This window comes from Fopius arisanus, unplaced genomic scaffold (assembly GCF_000806365.1).
Source record: "Fopius arisanus strain USDA-PBARC FA_bdor unplaced genomic scaffold, ASM80636v1 scaffold00066, whole genome shotgun sequence".
In the NCBI taxonomy this organism is placed as follows: domain Eukaryota; kingdom Metazoa; phylum Arthropoda; class Insecta; order Hymenoptera; family Braconidae; genus Fopius; species Fopius arisanus.
This window is the reverse complement of record NW_011887805.1, coordinates 83990-109440: the sequence shown is the minus strand read 5'-3', so window position 1 is coordinate 109440 and position 25451 is coordinate 83990. Positions and strand designations below refer to the sequence as shown.

Sequence of the window (25451 nt, the reverse complement as noted above, 5' to 3'; positions counted from 1 at the left end):
TGAAATGGGATGAATCGATTTTTCCTGAGGCGAGTTTTTTGCTAATATCTCGAGATTGAAGGGAGATAACGATATTTTCATCAATATATTTTTTATAGCTCTGACTTTTCTCCGTAAAAAATGTTATTACAAATAATTGGCTATGTTCCTTCAATTCCGAGATATCGACTAAACACTGGCATCGAAAAAATGCAATTATGCAATCAGTAGGAAAATTGATTATTAAAAAAAATAATTTTCCACCCCCGAAGGCCGTGGATCAACCCCTGAGATCGGGGGTGAATTTTTTTTTTTTACTTTATTCTTTCATATCATCTTCGTAATTATCGTTTGCGAAATGAATTGCCGATTTAGGGGACAAAATGCTGTTACAAAAATATTTCTGAATATTTTGGGAGAGAAATGACCAATGGAGCTGCTGACGAAACCGTCAACGTGACGCTCCCACTGGAATCCAACTTGAATCGCGATGCTCTGAAATTAATTCTGTCATGGAATGTCACTTTATCGCACCGAGTAATACAATTACGCTAATTGTTCGATGCTTACGTTAGTATTGAGTGCGACTGAGGGCCAATGCCTCTGAGGCAGAGTCTCCGGGTGTTCTCAGATCTCCTCAACGCTCATATAGATACACCACCAAGAGGGCTCGAGTTTCATTTCGAAGTTTAGTGGTTCAGTCCTTATTGCGAGAAGCTTCGCAATGGATGTGGGGGTGGTGGAATACACCCTCTTCACGCTTGAGAGCCCATAGAATATGGAAGCGTCTTGTCTTCTCACTGATTTCCACATTCTCACCCTCTTGAGGACTTGTAGACTGTCACTGACGAATGGTAATACGAGAACAAAGAACTTGGGTATGAGAATATCACCTGAAAAAAAAAATACACTGGGTGGAATTATATCTCCTCCATCAGCATTTCACGGGATTCCCAAGTTATTATTTTAGTTTGTGGTCTTTTTCCGCGTGGCGGCGCCTTTTTTTCTGGGATTCCCCAGGTTCAATGCTGAGGGTGATCTCCTAAATGAGTACTCAGTAGATAATTCACGGGGGGTGATGAACAAGTCTGTGTAATACTTCCAGAACACCTACTGTATTGTTAACTAATAAAGCTCCTTGGAGGAACGTATGGTGCAGCAGGGGAAGGGGATGGGGATGGGGATGGGGAAGGGGGTGCATAAATCTCATTAGTACCGAATCAAATTATCCTGTCATGTTTAGACTGCCGGCGGCGTCATTCATTCGTGATGATGAAATCGGTAATTGTTATTTTTGTCAATACATGTGATAATAAATTTGATTGGTCATTATTGCAGTTTTTTTATTTTAGGGAAATTTATGATCTATTGGGCTGTGTTTGGTGCATATTTTATGATTTTTCTCTTAGAATTCCCTTCGGGGTGTGAATCCTGGTGAAAATAATTTTATTAGAATGCGGACGGATACACGAAAGAACATTGAGTCACTGAAATAATACAGAACTTGCGGCTTTCATCCAGGATTATGAACAAACTTCATGTCCAAGTTATATTCACGCATTATGACGGCTGCTCCAAGTGTTTAAGTAGAAAATAGTATGACACTGTTGTCTTGAGAATCTGTGAGAGGAAAAACAGCTCGTGATAAGATCAATTAGTCCTTGTGATTTGCATTAATTACTCAGTACATTTACTCACCATAAGGAACATGTTGACAGTCAAGTAGAAAAATTTGTACACCACCAGATTAATTCCCCGCTGACTCAGCATAATAATGATTGATGACGCCGTATTTCTGTTCGAGACTGACCAGTTGGTGTGATAAATCGCGGATCGGTATTTTTCACTCTAGAATCGTAAGAAGTTACATGTGGATGATTAGAATCCTTGAAGTTTGAATTACCTCGGCGTTGAGGTACGATCCACACCAGCCGTATATGTAAGCCTGAGTGATTTTCGGGATCATGTACGCCAGAGTCCAGATCCAGCGTCCAATCGACAGATCCCTCAGTTGCTGGACACATAAAATTTTCAATGAAATAAATAAACAGGAAAGGAAACTAATGGATTGTACCGATGACAGCTGATATATCAATGCGCAGAGGACAATGGCGGTGGTCCACATCACCCACATGATGACAGGTCCAAATATTTCTTGAAGGGCGTCCCGGCATTTCAGTAACACCACGTACTGCTGGGTGCAATCCTTGATGACAACGTCAATGTCCTTCTGGTCTTCAAGGTGAGTCAAACGATATGACATGACTCGAAGCTGGCCGACAATCTGGAACACGTAGTAAGCGAAAAGTGCGTCCATGCCGCACGTGACACACCACACTGTGATTGAAGCTATGAATTCAAGGGTGAGGTGAATCTGATAGAAGAATCCGTCGGATACGGTCCAAGGGTAGAGTCCAGGGTAGATCAATGTGTATTCAACAGAGTCAATGCGACGTTGCTTCTGCGACAAGATGCTGACGATGGGTCTCATGACGTACCCTCCAACGGTTATCAGAATCGTTGGAATCATTATCCAACACAATCGTCGGACAGTGGTGATTCCCACCAGCACACGCTGCGTCAGTCTTTCATCATTTAGAGCTGCTGAGAAGTATCCGTCCAGTGTGTAATGGAGCTCGATTCCCTGTTTGCGATGAACCATCAGTGACGATATCTGGAAATGAGATGTTGATGTGATAGCCAATCTTCAAGACACGATTATGGTCCCAGTAAATATCAGACGTACCTTCAGCATCGACAGCATCAGACTAGTCCCAATTGTCATGCCTTTGAGAGTAACTGAAACTCGAGTTATGTAATGGTAGATGAATCTTATAACAGCTAAACCGGAGAATGCAGATGCGAAGAAGCAAATGTATGGGAGCGAGCGATACAATAATGAGGGATTTTTTACGGGCCACAAGCCCATGCAGTACAGGAGAAGTTTTGTAGTCAAACGGAACGCTGAATACTCAAACTTCTGGCTATTTTTCGACATGGCTGATGTCAAATTGTAGGGTAGGAACACTGGTAAATGGTCAAGAGGGAAAATCGGTGGAGGTAAATTGCGACGGATGGAAAAACTCGATGAGACATGCGAATTGTGGGGAGAGGGTGAAATTGCAAGCGTCAGGATCATGTGGCATGGGCTACACGTTTATTATTTATCGGAGGGCATTCCGATGCGCATGCGATGAGGGGAGCGAAATTGGAACCCCGTGAGTTCCTTCAGTGCGATGTTGGTAGTCCAGGTGAAGTCAAGAAAGGGTTTTCAGGATTTTTGGTGGAAGAGGTCGGAAGAGTCCGGACTAATGGAGTTGTCTGCAAAAGATTCTTGGAGGAGGACTCCTTCAGAGATTGATAGACAATGCGGGACCAGATGTTCTTTCGGTGGATTTTTTTTCAATCTCCAGAGGTACAGCATTATGAGTACAGTATTATAACAGAATTTTATTAAAATTGAGAACTCATAAATTAATGAAGACTACTGAATTTAGATCAAACCCGCTGTTCCATAGTTTTGAGAAGACCAAAGTAAGAGATTGCTGTTTTGAAAATCTGCGGGGAAGATGATAAGATTAAATAATTGTTCAAATCCACACGTTTGGGTAGTCTCACCATGACGAAGACATCCATGGATATGATAAATCCGAAGGCTTTGATGTAGAATGATCTTTGACTCAGCATAATGACGATCCAAGGCATGATTGATCTCTCTCGCAACCAGTCTATGTGGTAGATGGCCTGACGATATTTTTCACTCTACAATTACGCAAATCATGAATGTCAGAAAATATGCGTCAGTGAATCTGATTACTTGAGTGATGAGGTATGTCCCAGACCAGGTATACAGGTAGGTCTGCGTCAGTTTCATGATAAGATAATTTACAATAGAAATTATTTGTATTGTAGATAGGCCCCACATCTGCGGTGAAACGGATTTTACTGGAACATTGAGGAATTGTTTAGGGGATACTATACTTGACTCAGCTGAAAAATCAGGGCACACAGGACAATGGCATTTGTTCCCATCATCCAGAAAATAACTGGACCGAATATGCCGTTAATCAAGTCTCGACACTTGAGTAGAATTTCATATTGCTGTATACATTCCTTTATGACAACTCTGATGTTTTCCTTCTCCTGGACATGCGTCAGACGATACGACATGACACGCAGTTGACCTGTCATTTGAAATATATAAAGAGCAAAGAGGCTATCTACTCCACCAGTAACACAGAATACACTCACTGAGGCGAGAATTTCGGAGATCAAGTGCAACTGGTACGCAATACCGTATTCTGATGTATCCCAGGGATACATTCCTGGATATATCAAAGGACACTTGATTGGATATTGGCCATCACGTTTCTGATGGATGTACTTCATGGTCGGGAAGAAGATGAAGAAAAGAACACCAATGCCAACGGTGGAAACAATGACGAAGCAGATTCGGTAGACTACAGTGACACCAGCTAGCATGATTGGACTCATCCATTCATCATTGATGGCGTCAGAGCAGTATTTGTCTAGGGCTCGGTGTAGCTGCAGTGCACGTTTACGTTGACGAATAATACAAATAATCTGAAAGTAAGGGCATGTTTAGGGTGGTATTTCCAGAAGAGATCCACTTACTTTAAGAACAACACTTGCAAAGCTAGTCCCGATACTCAAGCCTCTCACTATAACGGGAACCTGCGCTATGTGGTGGGCAACGAATGACAAGATAGCAAAAGATGTGTAGAAAGATATGAATATCGTAGCCAGGGGTATGCAACTGTACAGCAAACCAGAATTGCTGCGTGACCAAAGACCCGTAACACAAAGTAATGCTTTTGTTATTTTGCGAAAGGCCAGGTACTCTGATAATTCAGAATTCGCTGACATTATTGCGGCAAATGGTAGGCTATAGCTGCTGGTGAAACTTTGGAAAAGAAGAGGAAATCATTTGTGATAACTGTTGAATGAGATTTGCAACGAACTCTGATGACACGCTAGAACCTATAGCAGAGGTTTACACTCCTGGGGGAGTGGGACCAGATGGCTGTTTCATACGTGAATAATCGACGGAGAGATATCACCGGATGGTGAGTGTATGGCGATATCACTGAGGTAGTCATTCAGTCCATCGTCAGCACCTGAGTTGTAATCTATATCAAAGTTTCTCGACCTGGGGTTCAGAATGGAATATTCGTGAGGGATGTGGGATGAATGATCAAACGGACGAATAGCTTTAAAATCTACTGTGACTTTTTCATTCATGAATTCTTGGTGCCTTCGAATTACATTACAACGATTTGAACTGGCTGTTGGAGATGAGGTACTTGTCACGTGGTCTTCAACAAAGGTGAAACTTTCAATTACATTTTTATCGCAATCGTTAATTACCCTTTACCGTTATGATGTGGCAACATTCAATATTATTTTCTAACTTGATATCTGATGCTAGTCGAGTGTCTGCAGCAATAGGTAATACGATGACGTCGTCTTCATGACCTGGGGTGATAGGACATCATTAATTCTCCCGATTCAATTGATGGCTGGACTACGAATACGAATACTTACGAATACGAACATATTGAGGGAGACATCTGGCATGTGCCCGGCTTGGATTATCAACGGCCTCTGCATGAGAACTGTCAAAACGGTATTCATAAACCGTCGGTCCCCAAGCCATTGTGAGCAGTAAACATTGTCCAGGAATGTTTCACTCTAAATTAACGAACAGCAATTAGAGAAGATAGTGTAGTCTTGCTTTATTCAACTGATATGTTTACCTGTCCTCTGAGATTCGTCGCTGACCAGCTGTACGACCAAACTTGAAGAGTTTTAGCGATTCCATGAGCTGCGAATCTCATTTTTTGCAGGGTTGTCATCGAATCCATCTGTAACGTGAAATTGCAAGGACATGAGATGATGAATTAATTGTTGAATGATTTTGAAATGATCATTGACGTTACCTGCGTCACTTGCCAAGCTAGCGAACAGAGTGCGACTGGGCCAGTGACAGCTATGAAAACGATAATGGGCCCATAAGTTTTCTGAATGATGCAGCGACATTTTATGAGAATTCTGTACTGAATGAGACACTTGTGCAGCACATATCCGTAATCGCCATCGTCTCGAAGATTGAGAAGAGCATGAGACATTCCACGCAGGGGGATGGTCATCTGGAGAATAGTGAATGAAAATAGTACATCAACGAGAGCTCCCACGTAGAAATTCCACATGAGACTGTACGCTTCGAATCCAAAATGAAGACCATGAACTAATTGATTGACTGATACATTCCAGGGATACGTTCCTGGGAGTAGTAAACTGTACTTGATGGGATGAAGATCGTGTCTCATTTGATAAACAACTGACACCAGTGATGTAATTATCGGTACAGTACCACTGAAAGCGCACAAGCTCGCATGAACTCGAAAAAAAGAACGGAATATTTTCACGTCGTCAAGTACAAATTTCTTCAGCTCCCCATCACTCAGGAACTCATTGCACAGCTCAGTTACTGTTCTGTTGAACCACAGCAATTCCTTTCCAAATCTGGATATGCGTAATACCTGAATGAACAAAACTCATGCTTTCTGTTGATGAAGTGGAAATAAGCGAAATAGTGAAGAGCAATAAATTCAGTCTTCACCACTTCGTCGGTAATTCAATCTACCTTGAGAATACACAGAATGTTAATGGTAATGATACCAAAGCACACTGTCACCAGTCTGGCATCGCTGATGTGATGAGCGATGGAATTCGATATGATCAGTATGGCGTAGACGAAAAGACTGACGAGACAATAAGGTATCATGCGATAGAGGAATCCAGGATTCTCGAATGGCCAGAGACCCATGTAGAGGGCGATTTTGCGCATTGTCTCGCGTATTTCTAGGAACTGCTGAACTCCCTCATCGTCTGACATGATTTCATACGCGAAGTTATTGGACAAATGAGCAGGAATTGAGAGACATTGAAGTATCACGCATGTGAATTGCTGTGCGTTTCCTTCTCGGAATACTTACGTAGAACAGCAATTGACTGTATTGTTGTTATTCAATGGTAATGCGTAATAGCGTAACCACACATGAATGCATCACATTATGAAGTAGCTGGGAGAGTGGGGTGAGCAAGTACTGCTGAGACTTTCCACATTAGTCTTGCTTCAACTGCCTTGTGCGATTGATTTCTGGAATGACAGCGAATCAAGAGTGACGGGTTAAAGCATCTTTTGGTGGTCAGATCGCTGAGGTGATCCAAGCACATTCAGATTTTATTTTAATCAGGACAATCTGGATGTCCCAACCAAAATGGGAACTGTTAGAACAAAGGAGTAAGGAAATTATACAGAACATCAAACATTCTCTCAGTTAATTCGCGTGGTTTAGGAGATATTATGATGCTTTCTGCTCCATTGTCTGGAGAAGCAAGTAGTAGGATGCAGTGGTCTTCATCACCTGCATCAACATCAAGGAATTAATGCTTTTCTCATTACAGGGTATGCTGATACTTACGAAAACAAACATGCTCAACGAGACATCCGGCATGTGGCCAGCTCTGATTGTCAGCGGTCTTTGAATCAGGATCGTGAAAACGGTATTCATCAATGATCTATTGCCTTGCCACTTGGAGAAGTAAACCTGACCAAGGAAGTCTTCACTCTGTTTGAAGACAAAATGAATTAATCATAGTCAGCATGACATCATCAATACTTCACCTTTCCTTTCAGCATTGTTGCGGACCAGCTGTACGAGAACACTTGAAGTATCTTGGCAACTCCATGAACAGCAAATCTGAACTTCTGGAAATTGCTTATCGTCTCCATCTGGGCAGTGCCAATGGAGTGATAACAAGCGATAAAGAATTCAAATGATTACAATTTATTGTACCTGTGTCACCTGCCAGGCAAGCGAACAGAGGGCGATGGGTCCAGTGATGGCGACACCGAGGATTATCAGCCCGTAAGTATTCTCAATGATATTACGGCATTCAATGAGCGTTCGGTATTGAATGAGACATCGGCGCAATGTATCCTCGTAATCACTCTCATCGCACAGGTGTATTATCGCGTGTGACATGCCACGCAGGGGAATCGTCATCTGAAGAAGTGAAAATGAGAAGAGTACGTCCACCAATGCTCCAACATAAAAAGTCCACATGAGTGTGTAAGATTCAAGACCAAAATGAAATCCATAAACAATTTCATTGATTGATGCATTCCAGGGATACATTCCCGGTATTATCAAATTGTATTTTATAGGATGAACGTCATGAATCTTCTGATTCATGACTGACACCATCGACATAACCAGTGGAATTGTCCCACTGAATCCACACAGACTCGTGTGAAACCAGAAGAAATATCTGTATATCGTCACATCGTTCAGCACAAATTTGTGAAATCGCTCATCACTCAGGAATTGATTACAGAGATCATCGACTGTATTGTAGAACCACATTATTTTTTTAACATTCACAGCTAAACATAAAACCTGAACGAATAACATTGAAGATTCATCGATAATCCTAATTGATGTACCTTGAGTGCACACAACAAATAAACAGCAACAACTCCAAAATTCAGAGTTATTATTTTGGCATTATCGAGATGATGGAATATTGAGTTCAATATTATAAAAATTGCGTTGGTATAAAGGGTGATTGGTAGATAGGGCAGTAAACGATAGAGAAATCCAGAATTCGGAGATGGCCAGACGCCCATGAAGAATACGAGTTTCTCAATTGTTCGACGAATCTGAAAGTAATTCTCCGCTCGTCGATTGTTAGACATCATCACTGCAAAATGACTCCACCAATAGCAAAAAGCCCAGGTAATATGCGGATATTGAAACCTCTTTGCATACCAACTCTCCATTTTTATTGCAGTCAATAGCTTTCACCGCACCTGCAATCAACTCTATCGTTGTCATTCAATGATGATGCGTAATAATGTGGTTGCGGGTCTGAAGAGTGGGGGAGTCAGCAAAACGGCGATTTATTTTCAACTTTAGTCTTCCTGAAGCTCTTGTGTGGTACGTTCACTCATTTTATTATATTTCGAAGAAAGTGAAAAATCGGGCAGACTGTATGAGTTATTCATGAGATAATTACGATTATAATTATTATTCAAGAGAGTATTTGATTTATTGAGAGCTTTCGGTATTGACGCAATGGTGTGGTAAAGTGTCTACGGTTTCTACTGCTCATGTCTAGGCGAGTGAAATTATTCTGGGATGAATTACGATTCTGGAGCAACTGTCTTCAGTAGAAGGGAGTAAGAAACGGTTGTTTGAATCATCTGAAAGATATTATGAAGTAATCTTTATTAATTATTATTAATTAATTGTCAGTATTGTCCTTGCCTTAGCGAACATTTCGACGGAGACGACTGACACATGACAGGCTTTCATTGTCAAGGGTTTTTGGGCGAGGGTTGTCATCACAAATGATGTGCATGATGGATGATTAATCCAATCGGACAAGTAAACGCTTCTGAGATAATTCTCACTCTGTTAAAGCATAAAAATTCTACATTTCCAATTATAACCTCTTCGTAGGCACATTTATTTACCTCTGCAGCAAGAAATGTTCCCGGCCAAGTGAAGAGATAGACTTGAAAAATTTTTCCAAAAGCGTAGAGTGTGAATCTCGCTATTTGGATTTTTGTTAATGAACTTGCCTGGACAGAGAGGTGCAATCATTCAGAGATCGAATAAAATCTGAGGCTGATATTTAGAGCTAGTTCATATTGCTATGGGATTTTTTGATTTTACTTGCCTTGCTCAGCTGAAATATCAGGGTGCAGAGGAGAACTGCAGCACTCCCATTGCAAAAAATGATGATAGGTCCGTAGATATTTTCCAATTGATTACGAATTCGCATTAACGTTCCGTACTGAATGATGTTGTCCTTCAGAATATCGTCGTAATTATCTCCATCTCGGATATGATGCAGACGGTAGGACATCGCCCGGAGCTGACCGGTTGTTTGGAATATCCAGAACAAATACAAATTGTCAACTCCAGAGGTGACATGACAGCAACTGAGTGCTGTGAGTGATTCCAAGAGGTAAGTTATCCTGTAGGCCACTCCATTCGTTGACGTGTCCCAAGGGTACATCGTCGGATACACTAACGTGTACTTTATGTTCTCCGTATGTCCCATTTCTTGGATGAAAATTACGACAGCTGGGATGATGACCAAGAGGACGAAGAAGCTGCCGTACACCATGATAATTATAGATCGACCACAGGTGAGACAGACTTTTACCCATTCCCATGCGAAATTCAATGATCTCTCCTCATTTATTATTCGAGATGAGTAGTCATTGAGAATTTTACTGATGTCTAGGATCTCTCGCCGGTGTATCATCAGCTGGGATAGCTGAAAGGACAATATTCTCGTATTCTCGTGGAGACGATTGGGGATTGATTAAATGGGTAATTAACGTACTTTGAAAATGTAAAGTGATGTTGATGCCAACAGACTTATCACTCTGATCACAATATTCCAGTTGCGTATGTGATGCACCAGATAATTCATTATTGCTACGACTGTTATTGCGCTTAGGAACAATTGTGCGTATGGTAACAGGCGGTACCAGAGTTTAGGCTTTTCTGATGGCCACAGACCTACGGGGTAGAGACATCCCTTCACCTGTCTGTGATACGACCAATACAACAGTAACTTTCTCTGACTCGGCATTGTTCACGAGCACTTGTAAATGCTGGAGTTGAAAATTGGTTTAATAGTTTTTAATGGGTTTCAAATGAAATTTTCTGCGGTATACCCATTCCCAGTATCTGCTATACGTGCGCAATTTGACATGTGATGTAATAAGAGTATCGATCACAGGAGGAGGGGCTTGCAGTGGATCACCATTTTCTGAACCAACACTCAGGCTTCACGAGAAATATTATTTGCGAGAAGAAATTTGAAGAATTAAAAATACTAATGGAGATGGTGAACAATAAAAAAAACGGCGAACGACCAGTTCATTCTTCATTAAATCAGGGATTCATTGAATCAATAAAATCCATTGCAATAATTATAAATTTATACCTTTTATTGAATATTTCTTATTACAGGAGTAACAGATCTATACTTTAAAGAAGAGAATCGACAATTTCATCATTGTTTTTCTTCGAATGTCTTCAGCAAGAAGAAATACGACACAGCTGTATTCAGTGTCTGAAACATGATAATTTATGAATCGAGAACGTGCCGATTGATTAAAATGTCAATGACAAGATTACCATGATGAGCATGTCATTGGATACGATAATGCAGTGGGCGGCTGTTATTCGGACAGGTTTTTGTGTCAGCATCACTAATATTGATGTCCTGAAACGTCTTCCGGTTTCTTGCCAATCACTACAGTATATAGATTCCATCAGGGCTTCACTCTACGGAGAAATCATCAGGATTAGGTATGTGATCATTTAATTTAATCAAAGTGATTCCTGCTTCGAATTTTCGTACTTCGGCTGTCAGATTCGATCCAGCCGACGCATATAAATAAGTCTGCAATATTTTTGATCCACTGTAGCCCATGATAAGAAGGTATTTTGGAGCAGAAAGCGCTTCCTGTTAATCGCAGAGAGATGATTAGAATGGATTTGATTTTACAACACCTAGTCTTACTTGTGAAATTTGGAACAATACGGTACAGATAATGATCGAATTTGTTATCACCTGCCAAAGAATGACAGGTCCATAGATTCTTTGTAAACCATCACAACATTGTTGCAAAACAATATATTTATCAACGAATCGCGGTATGAATGCATGACAGACATTATTTCCACTGAGATGTTTTAATTGATATCCCATCACACGAAGTTGTCCATTTATGAGGAGTATGTAGTATCCAAACAGTGAATCAACACCACAAGATGTGAACAGCAGAGACATCAGATTGCACACTTCAAAAACGTAAGTCACTTGGTACAAGATCCCACCGGGACGTATCTCCCACGGATATAACGCGGGTAATGGTAATATGTAATGAATTGTTTGCAGGTGATGTCCGAGTTGAATTGCGATGAAGATGATGGGAGCGATGCAGTACGACACAGCTCCACAGGCAATGAGAAAAAACAGGAGCAAAGACGAACGACGAAATCCACTCATTCCCTTCAAAGCTAGCTGTCCCAAATTCTCATCGGCCAACGAGTCCTCGTGGTAATTCTTCACTACTCCCAACAGATCAATAATTTTATCTCTGCATAGTGTAAAGATTATTACCTGAAAGTAAAAATAATCATCGGAGCACTGTGTGAGTGAAGGATGTTTACCTTGAAAGCTATCGTTATGAAACTCATCCCCAAACTGACGCCTTTGACCATAAGCTGCATGTTGGAGATGTGAGCAATTGCAAAACGAAATAATGCAATGCTCAGGAAAACATTGCCACTGACGATAAAAATTGGGAGCGCACGGTATGCGATGGGGGGATTGGGAATTGGCCAGATTCCCACGAACAGCATCCAAAATTTTATACTGCTGGTGAGGAGATTGTATTTCATCAATTCACTATTTTCCTTCATTGTTTAATATGATGATACTTATTTTTAATTTTTTCCTCTTTCACATTATTCACAACGAGTCCATTAAATATTCATTGTCACAGTCATTTTCAAGATTGATGCTTCACGATTTGGTTGAGACTGTTATTCTGGAGTTGTTTGTGTGGTATTTTCTTTTCAATTTTTTTTTCTTTGTAGGATAAGAAACAATTCAACTTGCGTTTTGTTGCTGATACGTGATTACTGGCTATAAGTGTAGCACATTATTCTATGCAGTCATCGGGGGAGTATTGTTTCATCGATTTGTTGAATTACATGACGATGACCGACGAGAAAACCGGTTCGCGGATTTTTCTGCGAATACAATCCTGTAGTTGTATTTCGACAGCGTGACGGGGTCGTTCGGAGTGAAAAAAATGTGCAATTAACACTATTGAATTCGCAATTCGTAATTTCACTCACCGGAAATTTAATCTTCTCACTAAGACCTTTTAATGCGGGAATTATAATTGAATCGAAATGTATTCCTGAATTACTACCCTTTTTTGAATATTGAAAACGATTAATATGAATAAAATAGCTCGAACTGAAATATTCGTGTTTATTAAATGCAATTGATAATTGATTTTTAAATGGCTATCGAACAAATTTGAAATTGAAAATTACGGCGGCTGCTTCAGACTGAATAAGTGATATAAAAGTTATAAATCCCTGAAGATTTATTACTCCGATGAACTACCGACATCTATTCTCGTCTTGCGAAGGGTCTTCAGCCTTGCTCGATCGTTTGTAATAGAAGGAAGTATGACATCGTTGTATTGAGCACCTGAAGAAGATGTTTCATTGACGAAATTTCGACTGATTAAATTATTGTGGCATACTAACCATTACAAACATATCAACAGATACCACAGACATATGCCAAGCTGTCATTGTCAGGGGTTTTTGAATCAAGGTGATCAGAACCGAATTCATACCTCTACGGTTTCCATACCAATTTGCTGCGTATACTGCACCCAGGTACTCTTCACTCTGAGGAAGAATCATCATCAAGAAACATCTTTTGAAAATTCTGAATCGGTATATCGGTACGTATTAGGTTGAGCGAACCCCTGCTTCCAGCAGAGTTCGCTCAAGGCCCTCTCAACACCAATCAACTCAATTTTTTTATAAACAAATGTGAAAAACATTTACATTAGGGGTAATGCTTAGATTCCTGAGGGATCTCATTCATAAAAGATTGCTCAGTCACTAACACTAACATATTCATTACTACCTTTGACGAGAGCAGCGTTCCAGACCAACTGTAAAGGAACGTCTGAGTGGTCTTTCCACATATGTACGCAGCAAACTGTATTATTTGTACAATTGTTATCGCCTTCATCTGAAAATTTATGTTTCAGACTTTGCAGCAGTTATAAACAAACAAAATCTTACCTGCGTGAATTGAAAGATGAGAGCACACAGAATTATTGCGTTGTTACTCATCAAAAGAAGTATGATAGGGCCAAAAGTTTTCTCCAATATATCTCGACATTCCATCAATGCCGTGTAATCTCGAATACACTGACCCATTTCCTCATCAATGCTGTCTTTTTCTCCAATTTCTGTCAAACGATACGCCATTGCGCGAAGTTTTCCCTTAACTTGAAAGACAAGCAGAGGAAGAAATGCATCCGTTCCGGAGCTCACGTAGAACACCGTGAAGAGAGCGAATGCCTCAAAAATATAGTGGACCGTGTAAATGAAAATATTGTCTGGTACAGTCCAAGGGTACATTCCAAGGAGAATCAGAGGATACTTGACCGGCTTGACATGATGAACATGTTGTTTAATGATGATGATGAGAGGAGTCAACACGTATCCAAAAAGAGCGAAAAATGTTAAGACCGTGTAGAATAAACTGAGTCGACGGAAAAGCTTCACATCATGCAAGACAACTTCCCGAAATTTTTCGTTAACCAGGAGTTCATCGAAGTAACTATCCAGAATTTTTCGTGCTTTTATCAGTGGCTCACGATTTCTCGCAAGACACACCACCTTCCAAACGAATCATTAACGTAAATTTAATTCAATAATAAAAATCAGTACTTACTCTGAACATGTTCAAAATGATGCTCGTCATGATACTCATAGCTCTAGTTACGATTCTGATGCTCGTTATGTGATGCGCGATGAAATTTCCAATTTTCATAGCTGCACCACACCCAACAAATATCTGCAAATACGGCAGCATGCGATAAGCGCTGGTCGAATCCTCCGATGGCCAGAGACCCGCAAAGTCCAGGAGCCATCGGAGATGCTCTCTGTATGCCACGTATGTTTCCAGTTTTTTACTGTCGGACATTTTGAATAGGACGAGTGGAGAAATTGATGTGTGAGGTACGAACAAATTTTTTCAACTGGTCGCAATGCAGCAGAAATGAAAACTCCAATTTGACTCGTGCGTACAGCCTGTGATTTATGCATCGAAACTTTTTCCATGATAAGTTAAGTATAATGACGCCATACTCAATCGATTTGTAAAGTAGATGTTTTGGGAAGTAGGAGAAATCCAGTCGAACGCACCACCAGTACTTGAACGGTTGGAGAATAAAGAAAAAATATAGAAAAGGTGATCCTGCTGTTGAATAATGGAATATTATCAATCATAATATTTTTTATTTTTTTTATCGAGAAAATTCGTTCGCTGGAGTACAATGTTCGAATCATGTGTTATTGATTGTGATTACTCGGTGGAGAATGGATAGATGATTGGGGACATGATCTGGTATTATTTTTTATTAAACAAATTTATCATTTCAGTACCTCTGATGATTATAAATACTCACGGTATCATTTAGAGAAGCCAATTAACGGTTCAGTATTTTCTCGAGTGATTAAGTGGTGATTGAAAATAATTTGACATAATTTTATTAGAACAATCTATTTCGACTGATTTAATCACATGAAAATTTTATAATAACTCTAATCTTCTCTACGATTGTTGCTCTTCAAATGTTTGGAGTAAGAAGAAATAAGACACTGCTGTATTCAGTGTCTGTGACAAAAGTAATTCAGGTAATAGTTTATATTAATCTCCATTGTTCATACGAGAATAATTAATTACCATCGTGAAGAGATCCAGGGAAACAGTAACCCAACCAGCAGCTGTGACTTGGAGAGCTGGTTGTGTTAGGATGAGTAGAATTGATTTCCTAAAAATTCGACGATCTGGTCCCATCCAATCACTGAAGTAGACTGATTCAGTCAGGGCTTGACTCTAAATGAGAGAATAATTCCAGACTATTGCAGATTACGATCTGATTTATTATCGTCATGATTTTTTATTCACCTCAGTCGTCAGCTGAGATCCAGCCCAGGCATACGTATACGTCTGCATGATCTTCCCAGCACAATGTCCTAGCACCAGAATAATCTGCACCGCGCTGGCTCCACCCTGTAGATTGAAAAAATTACACCACCCCTTTGGACAACTAACATAAACACCAAGACAACTCACTTGTAGAATTTGAAAGAGAATAGTGCAAATGACAGTTGAATTTGTAATGACTTGCCACAAGATGAGAGGTCCATAAATCTTTTGAAGATTGTCACAGCACTTTTTCATCACCAGGAACTTCATCATCCATTTCCGTATAAAATCATTGAGATCCTCAGCTGATGGTAGATTCTTCATTTGATAACTCATAACTCGAAGTTGACTTGTTATTTGATAAATAAAATATGCAAACATTGGATCCATTCCAGCAGTCACGGGATACATACACCATATAATATACGTTTCGCATATGTACGTGATTATGTACAGGAGTCCTCCAGGTGGAATTTTCCATGGGTACAGGGCAGGCGTTGGAAGAAGATACTTTACAGGCTGCCCATGCTTTTGGACCCGGATAATCATCATTACTATGGGAGTGAGGCTGTACATTAGACAGCCAAGAAAAACGAAAATATCTAATAGAGTGATCACACGTCGAAATCCCCCGAAATTCTCCAATACCAAATATTTGAATTTTTTATGTGCGAGCAGCTCAGTCTGATACTTGCGGAGAATGACCTTCAACTCGAGGGCTGTTTCTTTGTGAAATACAAAAAGGCCTATCTGAAAACAATTAAAATAACGGTATGCATCGATTTTTTTGACTGCATGATTTATCTGTGAATAATAAATCGATGAATATCAATTCTCATCTTGATTCAATCGACGTTAGAATATCATCCCATCAATCCCAAAGCTACAATGAATTCTCTCATGTCGTCAATGAATTATGAATTACCTTGAAGGCAATAGTGAAGAAACTTCCGCCTAGACTGAATCCTCTCACCATCAGATTAATATTTGAAATATTGGCAGAAGCAAATCGCATTACCATGATTCCCAGGAGGATAATACAAATTATATCGAAGATTGATATAGCCCGGTAGAATATATTGGGATTTGATACTGGCCATGTTCCTATGAAGATCATACGATTCTTCAACTGACGTTCAATCGTCTCTAAACGTTTGAATTCATTTTCCACCTCTATCCGCTTCTCCGATGAATCCATACGTCTCGTCCACTAATGACTCGTATCCTCAACTGGAAAAACTTATTTTCTCTATGACAATTCTACCAGCATCGAAATACATGCTATTGATCTTGATTGCTAGTTGGAAAGTCGATGAAAAATTAAAGGCCAGCATCGGGTATTTTTTCCCATGCGATAAAACCACGCATGACATATCATAAAATATAATGGGGGAGTCATTTCTTGAAGAGGTAGAGACTTATTTATTGCTCAAGGGATATCTCCGGAATCGTACTATCCCTGAAGACATGAGAAATCATTTTTATTGTAAATTTTTACTCTGGAATCTAAATACTGGGGTAGAAAATTCAATGACGGGGACGTGCGAGTTTTTAAATTAAAAATTATTTGAAGGAATAGTTTTATCCAATGATATGAATTTATTTCGTCTGACGGTGAATCCGTTGAGATTGTTTTTTTAAATTATTCGCTGACGGTTCGTAGGAAGAAAAAATAAGACATTTGATGAATCAGTCCGGGGTTTTCTGCTGGAGGGGAAATAATACAGTAATGGAACGGTAATTGAGTTTATTATCTCAGGATTTTTCCCCTAGCTCGTACAGCTGTTGATGATTGACTTCCTCGGGATAAAATTCATCTTATCAATCAGCTCTGGCATTTTATTCCATCGTAGAACCTGAGGTATGTGTAAGTGCCGTATTCAAAGTGCGAATAACAACTTAATACTCTAAACTTACTGTTCAATAAATTCCCAGACATCGAAAATCACTCGATGGAATATATCTTTCGCAGCTATCAACTCTAATCGAGCAGAAATACATTAGTATCAGTGAGAGATTGCAATTCCACATCTCGAATAATTACAGCGTGTACTTGGAGTTGGGAATCTATGATTGCTGCTCTTCAAAAGTCTTCAGCAAGAAGAAATAGGACACAGCTGTATTCAATGTCTGGAATAAATAAATAAATACGTTTAATTTGACAATATGTTTTGGAGGAAATATTACCATGATGAACATTTCGGTGGAGACGGTCATGCAGCTAGCAGCCGTGATTTTTAGAGGTTTCTGTGTGAGGATGAAGAGAATTGATGTCTTGAACCGTTGACATTGCTCCAGCCAGTTGCTGAAGTAGACGGACTCTGACAGCCCCTCACTCTGAAATAAACAGTAATAAAAAGGGTTGATTACTTAATCGTCATATATTATAATAATAACAATTAATACTAATTCCAATCAATTATCATGAATGATTATTTACTGATATCAAAATGGCCAGACAGTTTCGCCCTAAAACATTTCCACATTTATCTTCTAAAAGTTCGACATAAAATTGCATTTAATTAATAAAATCAGACAACAATAAGGAATTCATTACTCGAGATAATTTAATATAAATTCACGAGTTGAATGAATCCGAGAATGAATGAGATGTATATTAAAAAATTCTCATGTGGTCAGTAAATAGCTTGAGAGGGGGATTTTTTTTTTTCAGTGCAATGTCTACCTCGAGCATCAGGACAGATCCAGCCCAGCTGTATATATACGTTTGTATTATCTTGGTTCCACTGTAGCCGATGATGAGGATATATCTCCCGAGAGACAGTCGTTTTGCCTGTAAAAAATATTAACGAATTTTTTTTTCATATCGAGATAAATTTCCATTCGACTGATAAATGACTTACTTGTGAAATTTGAAACAATACTGTACAAATGACCGCTGAATTCGTTACAATCTGCCAGACAATAATAGGTCCATATATCTTTTGCAAGATATTACAGCATCCCTTGAGGACAACAAATTTTTTAATCCATTTACGTATGAGTACGTCGACATTGCACGCAGATTTGATGGTCATTATGTCATAGCTGAGAACCCGAAGCTGTCCGATTATGTGAAAAATATAATATCCGAATAGAGAGTCGACTCCGCATGTAACGATACCTAAACACAATATATTGTAGCCCTCGTATATGTACGTTAGTGTATAGAGTAATCCACCGGGAGATATTTCCCATGGATACAGAGCTGTCACCGGTAGCAGATACGTTATAGGAACGTGTTGTAATTTTTCCACAATTATTGTAATCAAGGGAATAAACAAATACATGAAGCACCCATTATAGACGAGAACTGTCAAAATCAAAGTCAAACGACTGAATCCCGTTACTCTTTTCAGTACAAATTGATGCAAATTTTCATCGCTCATGGACTCTTTATGATAATTATGAAGAGTTGTGTGTAGTTCAATTGAACTTTCTCGGTAGAATGTGAAGAGAAAAACCTGGAAGTAGGTTTGTGGCAATTTTAATAAACTTTGCTGTTGAGGGAAATTACCTTGAGGGCGATTGATACAAAACTAGTTCCCAGGCTGAATCCTTTAACCATGAGACTGATACTTGAAATATTGGCAATAGCAAATCGAAAAAGCATGACGCTGAGTGATGTTGTAGAACTTATAGCGATAATAGGTAGAGCACGATAAAAAATTGTGGAATTTTCTATTGGCCATATTCCAGTGAAAAGCATCCAATACTTCACATTGCGCTTGAATCTTCTATATTCCTTAAGTTTGATTGCCTCTTTCATGTTCCAGGAGTTCTTTACCTTCTGATTATTTATGTTCGCCTATGTGAAAAAGTCTGTACTGCCATGGAAACTTTATAATTTTAATAGCAGGGATGGATATTCTTCGAAACTTATGAGACTTATGAAACATTCGTAAGAAATGAAGAGTCAATTGCTTCTGATTGCTGCTAAATTAGTGAGTAATGAACGGTTTGGATTGGATATCGTTTCCTGTGATTCCATCGAGTTGTCATGCGTGACATCGACGTGTATTCGTCGATTCTTCTGGTTTCGAGGGGTATAGGTCTTAATTCGATGGGTCGTTCGGAATACTTGCTGTATTTGAATCTGAAGCGCTGCTCTGTCAGTCTTACGAAACTTTTAAAGGGGAAATCTGAGGAGTGAAAAATGATAGGGTGTTATAGGTAAGTCATGTGGACTGTTGATGTGGGTCTTTGCTTCCTTCTGTCTCGGTTTTTGCGGTGAAAGATGAAACTTTAGTGTCGACTTACTGTACCATCAGTCCAACTATTTTACGAAATTCAAGTCACTGGGTATCCGTTTCTTCTAAATTGTTTTCTCCGGACAATTTTCTCCGATCTATTTCCGGGTTTTGGTTGGGGATTGAAAAATCGGGGGTTCTGTTGGGATTGATGGTCTCATTGAATAATCCTGGTGGAGATGGGAATGGGGTTTTTGGAGCAGTTCTTGGTGAGACTTTGGAGATGAAATAGAAAAGGGAAAGATGAGACTGCGGTGGTGGGCGGTTCTGTATAGCGTGAAATAATAGACGAAGGTGTGAGTGACAAGAGGCCCTCCATGAAAATGAAACCCATCAACCTGATGGCTTTTACTCAGTGCTCCAATCCTGGGGTTGGGTAATTCAACATTCGGTGTTAATGTACGGATGACAAAAGGATTCTTTGAATTATCTGCGATGAATCATCCAGAAGACACAAAAGCATTTATGATCAGTGAAAACTATTGCCACAGGATTTAAACAAAGAAATAACAATCTCATTAAAGCAAAAGTGTAACAATTAAAATAGGATGTTATGACGCTTTCTCTTCAAATGTTTGGAGTAAGAAAAAATAGGAGACTGCTGTGTTCAATGTCTGAAATAGACAAGCCATGGTTAATGCATTTTTTTAAAATATTATTTTCATATGTACCATCAGGAACATGTCTAGGGAAATGTAGACGCAGCCAGCAGCGACGATGACAAGAGGCTTTTGAGTCAGGATAATTAAAATTGATGTTCTCAAACGTTGAGAGTTGCTTCTCTCCCAATTGCAGGAGTAAACCGATTTCGTCACCGCTTCACTCTGTTTTGGAATGTTCGATTAGAATGGCTATTGTAATTGTTGAATGATAAATAACCTCGACAGTTAGAGTAGATCCAGCCCAACTGTACAGATAAGTCTGCATTATTTTTGTTCCACTGTAGCCGAATATCAGGAGATATCTTCCTATAGAGATGCCAGACACCTGTAAATGGTGAGAAGCTAATTGCAATTTATCAATTGAGGGTTGAATGGAGAACATCTCACGTGAGTAATTTGAAATAAAACTGTACAGATAACCGTTGAGTTGGTTATGACCTGCCACAAGATCACCGGTCCATACATTCTTTGCAGCACTTTGCAGCACCTCCTCAGCACTAGGAACTTCTCCACCCATTCACGCACCACTTCCATGGGACTGTCGGATAGTTTTAAATTTCTCATTTGATAATCGAGAACTCGAAGTTGACCGACTATGTGAAAAATATAGAATTCAAACATTCCGTCGATTCCGAGAGTTACAATACCTATTGCTATCACATTATATGCTTCGTATATGTATGTCAATGCGTAGAGATATCCTCCGTCACGGGTGTGCCAGGGGTAGGCAGCAGGTGTTGGAAGTATATACGTCAGGGTTTTGACTTTCTGTCGAATTTGAGAGAGGCAGAAAAGTAATGGACCGACGATACAAAAAACACAACCGAATAGGACGCATGTGGATAAAATTTGCGTTAGAATTCGGAAGCCACTCAATTTTTCAAGGGCCAAAGGCCGCAAGTTATTGTCATTCAAGGACTTTTCGTGAAAATTAACAAGAATTGTGTGGACCTTAAACAATTTTTTACTGTGAAATTTGAAAAGGACAACCTGAAACCAATATTCGAAATCATTAATATAAATCAAGATAATTTATTGAAATTAATGAATGAATGAATAATTAATTATTACTTATTATTGTTATTTTTTATGGGAATATATGAATGCAAAAAGTTTGAAATGAAAAAAATTTGAAGGTATTTATATTAGATTCGATTTATTGATAGCTTTATCACTGTACCTTCATGGCTACTGATAAGAAACTGGTTCCTAAGCTGAAACCTCCAACCATTATTCCGATATTCGTGATGTTGGCGAAAACAAAACGAAATTGCTGGATGCATATACAACCAGTGGAGGAAAAAACGAAGAAGGGTAAGATCCGGTAGAAGAGATTGGGATCCTTGATCGGCCATGATCCACTAAAATATGCACAATATTTGATATTGCGTTTGAAGCGATTGAATTCCTTCAGTGGAACGGCTTTTACATTTTCAGAATCACTCATATCCATATTCAGTTAGTTTATCCTTTTGGAGAAGTGCACATACTCAACAAAAAAACTCCGTGTCTCTGTCGGTGGGAAAGCACCAGATTTGTGCAATATTCGATATTCATACCCGCTCCACAATTATCTCTAATTGTTCGTTGCGGAATGAGTGGATATGAACGGTTGTCGTCGACTGGTAGTCGCTATTCCATCAACTCGACAAAAGAGTTGTGTCCTAGAAAATTGAAGAGAAGTCCGCGCTTTTTTTTTAAGACAATAATTTTCTCGCTCATCAGGTAAGTCTGTGAGAAAAAAACCGCGCGGTTTTTTATTTATCATTCATTTTGCGTGCGATTCTTCATGTTCGTGGGTTAATAGTTTAATTCTTTGGGATTTCCTTTTGCGAATTTTTATTATTAATCCATGCCCGGCAGATTTTTTTGAGGCGAAGAGAGAAATTTGTGGTGGAATTGGGGCACGTCCGAATTAAAATTTGAAATGAATCAAAATATAGATATTGGTACAGAGAAAAATTTCTGGTATAATCTAAAAAAATAGGTATGAATACCAATTGTCTATTCAAACTCTACGAAATAATTGATTTATTCTTCATGAATATTACAGAGTAATTAAAATCTTTAGGAATCATTTTTTTTCTGGTTTGATTTCCGTCGAAAGCAATTTGTCTCATTGTTTCATAATTTTATTGTCTATCCTCACGATTTCATTACATTGCACTTCATAATTTTAATTCAATCTTCTCCTAATTCAATGATTACGTGGACTGACAAATTCGTGAACGATAAAACCCTCGATAATTGTTAATCATCCAAAGTTTGCAGTAAGAAAAAGTAGGATAGTGCTGTATTGAGAATCTGAAAAGTTCAAAAAAATCGGTTATACTCATGCCTAGGCTTGTGCAATTGATGTTCATGAACATACACCGGTGAATAGATTCATAGATATGGGGGTGTAATTGCAGGCCTTCAAATAGATAGACCTCTGCATGAGGATGATGCTAACGTGATATCCAGCAGATTTTTTTCCCGAATTTTCCCATCGAGTCCCATACACGTCATTCCGAAAATTATCGCACTACAATCAGAAGAGTAATTAGAATCAATTGGTACTCAATAGTCAGCTTTCTTAACCTCCGTTGTAATTATTGTTCCCGCCAATGCGTATATCCAAGTCTGTAGCAATTTCACGCTCATGTAGAGTGTGAAAAATGATATCTGCTTCAGTGAAATCGTTGCCATCTGGAAATAGAAAGCAGCAATGACGAACTGATGAAGATCCACTGATATTCCAACCTCTACCTGACTAATTTGAAAGATCAGGCAGCACAGAATGATAGCAGTCGTTACGACCATTGACAGGACAATGGGTCCATGAATCACCTCCAGTAATTTGCAGCAACGTATGAGCTTCCTGTGAATCTCCACAAGTTCCTGAAGATATTTTTCATAACCATCCCTGAACGTGAAGCACCTCATCTCATAGCTCAAGGCTCGGAGTTGACCGATTATTTGTGACGAGTGGATGGCAAAAATACTGTCAATGCTCGTTGCAGTCGAGAAAAGGAAGAAGCATCCAAATCCTTGAATCGCATAATGAAGCACATAGAGTCCACTTCCACCAGGAACATCATATGGGTAGACAGCAGGATAGGGCAGGAAATATCGAATCGGTTCAATTCCATTGCTGTATTCTTTGATTATTATGATAATTGGCATAATGCAGTATATGCCCAGGACGATAAATACAGCACACATATGAAGGATTGCCAGTACTTTGAACAGAGTGAACCTTGACAATGTGTGGAGCAGCAATTGATCATCACCCTGGCATCTTTTGAAAAGTTCAGTGATCGTGTCATTCAGCTCTTTTAGCTCTTGACGATACACTAGATAACAAACCACCTTGAATATTAATGATTTTCAATATGTTCAGTACGAATTTTGAGCGCTGAAAAGCAGACAATACCTTCATGATGCCATTCAGATAGCTCAAGGAGATGCTCATGCTTTTCATCACACTATTTATGTTGTGGATGTGGACGTACGCGAAGTTCATGGTAGCACAGGAAATGGTGAGGAGCACGGATATGATGAAGTATGGAAGAGATTTGTAGAATATGTTCGGTTTCTCTGAGGGCCATATTCCACTTATTATTGATATATGTTTAACATTTTTAGCGCATGACGTGTAACTCGTCAGGAGATTCTGCCCCATAACTCTAGACTGTTGGCTATTCACTTGTGAAGTGAGTTCGCTGTGTCGTTCATGAATCAGATCTTATTGAATTAGTAATGAAGAGCGTTTATCGTAATCGATTGAAAATGGACTGTACTCGATTTCCAGAAATGAATTTGAGAGGATTGTAGGGAATAATTGGAAAATCAGTCGTGCATGGAATTAATTGGCTCTTATAGTCTTTTGTATTTTATGGATTGGAGTTGATAGATTCACATGTCGGTCTAAAGTTTGCGCGAAGTGTGCGGCGCAGAGTGGACCTTAAATAATTTTTTACTCTGAAATTTTAAAAGGATAACCTGAAACCAATATTCGAAATAATTAATATAAATCAAGATAATTTATTGAAATTAATGAATGAATGAATAATTGATTATCACTTATTATTGCTATTGTTTATGGGAATATATATTTGAGCGTATTTATATTAGATTCGATTTATCGATAGCTTTATCACTGTACCTTCACGGCTACTGATAAGAAACTGGTTAGCTGAAACCTCCAACCATTATTCCGATATTCCTGATGTTGGCGAAAACAAAACGAAATTGCTGGACGCATAAGGTAAGTCTGTGAAAAAAAGACCGTGCGGAAAGACCGCGGTTGGGATTTTCTGTTGCGAATTTTAATTATTAATCCATGCCGAATTATGTCAAAATATAAATATTGGTACAGAGAAAAATGTCTGGTATAATCTAAAAAAATAGGTATGAATGCCAGTTATCTATCCAAACTCTACGAAATAATTGATTTAATGTTCATGAATATTACAGAGTATTTAAAATCTCTGAGAGTCATTTTTTCTGTCGTTTGATTTCCGTCGAAAGCAATTTGTCTCATTGTTTCATAATTTTATTGCCTATCCTCACGACTTTATTTAGATTGCACTTCATAATTTTAATTTAATCTTCTCCTAATTCAATGATTACGTGCACTGACAAATTCGTGAACGATAAAACCCTCGATAATTGTTAATCATCCAAAGTTTGCAGTAAGAAA

General features: G+C 39.0%; 10 protein-coding genes and 1 long non-coding RNA gene across 15 annotated transcripts in view; 1 reads left to right on the top strand and 10 right to left on the bottom strand.

Moving 5' to 3' along the window:
* Positions 1-1452: 1452 nt before the first annotated feature.
* On the bottom strand, positions 1453-2974 carry LOC105269225 (odorant receptor 9a-like). The gene is made up of 5 exons (XM_011309300.1): positions 2726-2974; positions 2054-2653; positions 1883-1993; positions 1678-1827; positions 1453-1599 (listed from the first exon to the last, which is right to left on the bottom strand). The coding sequence occupies exons 1-5, from the start codon at positions 2906-2908 to the stop codon at positions 1540-1542; spliced, it is 1104 nt and encodes a 367-aa protein (XP_011307602.1). The 5' UTR covers positions 2909-2974; the 3' UTR covers positions 1453-1539.
* A 492-nt stretch (positions 2975-3466) lies between these two features.
* Positions 3467-4423, bottom strand: LOC105269222 (uncharacterized). The gene is made up of 5 exons (XM_011309298.1): positions 4231-4423; positions 3961-4122; positions 3797-3904; positions 3598-3741; positions 3467-3537 (listed from the first exon to the last, which is right to left on the bottom strand). The coding sequence occupies exons 1-5, from the start codon at positions 4366-4368 to the stop codon at positions 3478-3480; spliced, it is 612 nt and encodes a 203-aa protein (XP_011307600.1). The 5' UTR covers positions 4369-4423; the 3' UTR covers positions 3467-3477.
* A 16-nt stretch (positions 4424-4439) lies between these two features.
* On the bottom strand, positions 4440-4916 carry LOC105269300 (uncharacterized). Its single transcript, XM_011309435.1, has 3 exons — positions 4615-4916; positions 4492-4563; positions 4440-4454 (listed from the first exon to the last, which is right to left on the bottom strand). The coding sequence occupies exons 1-3, from the start codon at positions 4864-4866 to the stop codon at positions 4440-4442; spliced, it is 339 nt and encodes a 112-aa protein (XP_011307737.1). The 5' UTR covers positions 4867-4916.
* Positions 4917-5289: 373 nt separating this feature from the next.
* Positions 5290-6940, bottom strand: LOC105269221 (uncharacterized). The gene is made up of 5 exons (XM_011309297.1): positions 6647-6940; positions 5940-6542; positions 5757-5864; positions 5545-5691; positions 5290-5475 (listed from the first exon to the last, which is right to left on the bottom strand). Exons 1-5 carry the CDS (start codon positions 6896-6898, stop codon positions 5425-5427), a joined length of 1161 nt encoding a protein of 386 aa, XP_011307599.1. The 5' UTR covers positions 6899-6940; the 3' UTR covers positions 5290-5424.
* A 190-nt stretch (positions 6941-7130) lies between these two features.
* LOC105269299 (uncharacterized) lies at positions 7131-12524 on the bottom strand. The gene is made up of 14 exons (XM_011309433.1): positions 12270-12524; positions 11668-12219; positions 11455-11559; positions 11229-11378; positions 11144-11163; positions 10426-10633; positions 9751-10356; positions 9545-9652; positions 9336-9482; positions 9216-9271; positions 7863-8544; positions 7691-7798; positions 7488-7634; positions 7131-7430 (listed from the first exon to the last, which is right to left on the bottom strand). The coding sequence occupies exons 1-14, from the start codon at positions 12519-12521 to the stop codon at positions 7368-7370; spliced, it is 3204 nt and encodes a 1067-aa protein (XP_011307735.1). The 5' UTR covers positions 12522-12524; the 3' UTR covers positions 7131-7367.
* On the top strand, positions 8877-9425 carry LOC105269219 (uncharacterized). The gene is made up of 3 exons (XR_892416.1): positions 8877-9005; positions 9105-9247; positions 9341-9425. It is a non-coding gene; the product is annotated as an uncharacterized lncRNA (long non-coding RNA).
* Positions 9406-11077, bottom strand: LOC105269220 (uncharacterized). The gene is made up of 3 exons (XM_011309296.1): positions 10426-11077; positions 9545-10356; positions 9406-9482 (listed from the first exon to the last, which is right to left on the bottom strand). Exons 1-2 carry the CDS (start codon positions 10675-10677, stop codon positions 9712-9714), a joined length of 897 nt encoding a protein of 298 aa, XP_011307598.1. The 5' UTR covers positions 10678-11077; the 3' UTR covers positions 9406-9482; positions 9545-9711.
* A 616-nt stretch (positions 12525-13140) lies between the features above and the next one.
* On the bottom strand, positions 13141-14869 carry LOC105269218 (Odorant receptor 23a). Of its 2 annotated transcripts, none has more exons than XM_011309294.1 (5): positions 14596-14869; positions 13938-14540; positions 13777-13884; positions 13386-13532; positions 13141-13326 (listed from the first exon to the last, which is right to left on the bottom strand). In XM_011309294.1, exons 1-5 carry the CDS (start codon positions 14845-14847, stop codon positions 13270-13272), a joined length of 1167 nt encoding a protein of 388 aa, XP_011307596.1. In that variant the 5' UTR covers positions 14848-14869; the 3' UTR covers positions 13141-13269. The 2 variants fall into 2 exon arrangements, with proteins under 2 accessions (XP_011307596.1, XP_011307597.1); XM_011309295.1 differs by having other exon boundaries at positions 13938-14309.
* Positions 14870-15405: 536 nt separating this feature from the next.
* On the bottom strand, positions 15406-17064 carry LOC105269217 (odorant receptor 47a-like). 2 transcript variants are annotated; one of them, XM_011309292.1, is made up of 5 exons: positions 16781-17064; positions 16003-16605; positions 15835-15939; positions 15610-15762; positions 15406-15540 (listed from the first exon to the last, which is right to left on the bottom strand). In XM_011309292.1, exons 1-5 carry the CDS (start codon positions 17051-17053, stop codon positions 15478-15480), a joined length of 1197 nt encoding a protein of 398 aa, XP_011307594.1. In that variant the 5' UTR covers positions 17054-17064; the 3' UTR covers positions 15406-15477. The 2 variants fall into 2 exon arrangements, with proteins under 2 accessions (XP_011307594.1, XP_011307595.1); XM_011309293.1 differs by lacking the exon at positions 15406-15540 and having other exon boundaries at positions 15656-15785.
* Positions 17065-17632: 568 nt separating this feature from the next.
* On the bottom strand, positions 17633-19426 carry LOC105269216 (odorant receptor 13a-like). 3 transcript variants are annotated; one of them, XM_011309289.1, is made up of 6 exons: positions 19373-19426; positions 18720-19319; positions 18542-18649; positions 17900-18192; positions 17773-17836; positions 17633-17711 (listed from the first exon to the last, which is right to left on the bottom strand). In XM_011309289.1, exons 1-4 carry the CDS (start codon positions 19421-19423, stop codon positions 17923-17925), a joined length of 1029 nt encoding a protein of 342 aa, XP_011307591.1. In that variant the 5' UTR covers positions 19424-19426; the 3' UTR covers positions 17633-17711; positions 17773-17836; positions 17900-17922. The 3 variants fall into 3 exon arrangements, with proteins under 3 accessions (XP_011307591.1, XP_011307592.1, XP_011307590.1); XM_011309290.1 differs by having other exon boundaries at positions 17773-17985; positions 18043-18192; XM_011309288.1 differs by having other exon boundaries at positions 17773-18192.
* Positions 19427-20656: 1230 nt separating this feature from the next.
* The window catches only part of LOC105269298 (uncharacterized), an 8237-nt gene continuing 3442 nt past the window's right edge, over positions 20657-25451 (bottom strand). Inside the window, exons 6-14 of the mRNA XM_011309432.1 lie at positions 24183-24471; positions 23516-24118; positions 23348-23455; positions 23139-23291; positions 21415-21757; positions 21221-21360; positions 20985-21092; positions 20777-20929; positions 20657-20719 (exon numbers count right to left, since the gene is read on the bottom strand). Coding sequence (XP_011307734.1) covers positions 20657-20719; positions 20777-20929; positions 20985-21092; positions 21221-21360; positions 21415-21757; positions 23139-23291; positions 23348-23455; positions 23516-24118; positions 24183-24471 — 1960 coding nt within the window. The remainder of the gene's footprint in view (positions 20720-20776; positions 20930-20984; positions 21093-21220; positions 21361-21414; positions 21758-23138; positions 23292-23347; positions 23456-23515; positions 24119-24182; positions 24472-25451) is intronic.

Excerpts from the sequence above, each read along its gene's own strand:
- LOC105269225 (XM_011309300.1), bottom strand. The coding sequence starts at position 2,908 with ATGGGCTTGTGGCCCGTAAAAAATCCCTCATTATTGTATCGCTCGCTC. Across the intron at positions 2,654-2,725 it reads TGATGCTGTCGATGCTGAAG|ATATCGTCACTGATGGTTCA; the intron begins GTACGTCTGATA and ends TCTCATTTCCAG. Across the intron at positions 1,828-1,882 it reads GATCGTACCTCAACGCCGAG|AGTGAAAAATACCGATCCGC; the intron begins GTAATTCAAACT and ends TTACGATTCTAG.
- LOC105269222 (XM_011309298.1), bottom strand. The coding sequence starts at position 4,368 with ATGAAGTACATCCATCAGAAACGTGATGGCCAATATCCAATCAAGTGT. Across the intron at positions 3,905-3,960 it reads TGATTTTTCAGCTGAGTCAA|ATGTGGGGCCTATCTACAAT; the intron begins GTATAGTATCCC and ends GTTTCACCGCAG. Across the intron at positions 3,538-3,597 it reads CCATGGATGTCTTCGTCATG|ATTTTCAAAACAGCAATCTC; the intron begins GTGAGACTACCC and ends TCTTCCCCGCAG.
- LOC105269300 (XM_011309435.1), bottom strand. The coding sequence starts at position 4,866 with ATGTCAGCGAATTCTGAATTATCAGAGTACCTGGCCTTTCGCAAAATA. Across the intron at positions 4,564-4,614 it reads TTGCAAGTGTTGTTCTTAAA|ATTATTTGTATTATTCGTCA; the intron begins GTAAGTGGATCT and ends CCTTACTTTCAG.
- LOC105269221 (XM_011309297.1), bottom strand. The coding sequence starts at position 6,898 with ATGTCAGACGATGAGGGAGTTCAGCAGTTCCTAGAAATACGCGAGACA. Across the intron at positions 6,543-6,646 it reads ACATTCTGTGTATTCTCAAG|GTATTACGCATATCCAGATT; the intron begins GTAGATTGAATT and ends TTGTTCATTCAG. Across the intron at positions 5,692-5,756 it reads CGACGAATCTCAGAGGACAG|AGTGAAACATTCCTGGACAA; the intron begins GTAAACATATCA and ends TCGTTAATTTAG.
- LOC105269220 (XM_011309296.1), bottom strand. The coding sequence starts at position 10,677 with ATGCCGAGTCAGAGAAAGTTACTGTTGTATTGGTCGTATCACAGACAG. Across the intron at positions 10,357-10,425 it reads CATCACTTTACATTTTCAAA|CTATCCCAGCTGATGATACA; the intron begins GTACGTTAATTA and ends TTGTCCTTTCAG.
- LOC105269299 (XM_011309433.1), bottom strand. The coding sequence starts at position 12,521 with ATGAAGGAAAATAGTGAATTGATGAAATACAATCTCCTCACCAGCAGT. Across the intron at positions 11,379-11,454 it reads GATCGAATCTGACAGCCGAA|AGTGAAGCCCTGATGGAATC; the intron begins GTACGAAAATTC and ends ATTTCTCCGTAG. Across the intron at positions 10,357-10,425 it reads CATCACTTTACATTTTCAAA|CTATCCCAGCTGATGATACA; the intron begins GTACGTTAATTA and ends TTGTCCTTTCAG.
- LOC105269218 (XM_011309294.1), bottom strand. The coding sequence starts at position 14,847 with ATGTCCGACAGTAAAAAACTGGAAACATACGTGGCATACAGAGAGCAT. Across the intron at positions 13,533-13,776 it reads GAACGCTGCTCTCGTCAAAG|AGTGAAGAGTACCTGGGTGC; the intron begins GTAGTAATGAAT and ends ATTCTTCCTCAG. Across the intron at positions 13,327-13,385 it reads CTGTTGATATGTTTGTAATG|GTGCTCAATACAACGATGTC; the intron begins GTTAGTATGCCA and ends CATCTTCTTCAG.
- LOC105269217 (XM_011309292.1), bottom strand. The coding sequence starts at position 17,053 with ATGGATTCATCGGAGAAGCGGATAGAGGTGGAAAATGAATTCAAACGT. Across the intron at positions 15,940-16,002 it reads TTCTCTTTCAAATTCTACAA|GGTGGAGCCAGCGCGGTGCA; the intron begins GTGAGTTGTCTT and ends TTCAATCTACAG. Across the intron at positions 15,541-15,609 it reads CCCTGGATCTCTTCACGATG|ACACTGAATACAGCAGTGTC; the intron begins GTAATTAATTAT and ends CTTTTGTCACAG.
- LOC105269216 (XM_011309288.1), bottom strand. The coding sequence starts at position 19,423 with ATGGTTAAAGGATTCAGCCTGGGAACTAGTTTTGTATCAATCGCCCTC. Across the intron at positions 19,320-19,372 it reads TTGTATCAATCGCCCTCAAG|GTTTTTCTCTTCACATTCTA; the intron begins GTAATTTCCCTC and ends ACCTACTTCCAG. Across the intron at positions 18,193-18,541 it reads GATCTGTCCTGATGCTCGAG|AGTGAGGGGCTGTCAGAGTC; the intron begins GTAGACATTGCA and ends TGTTTATTTCAG.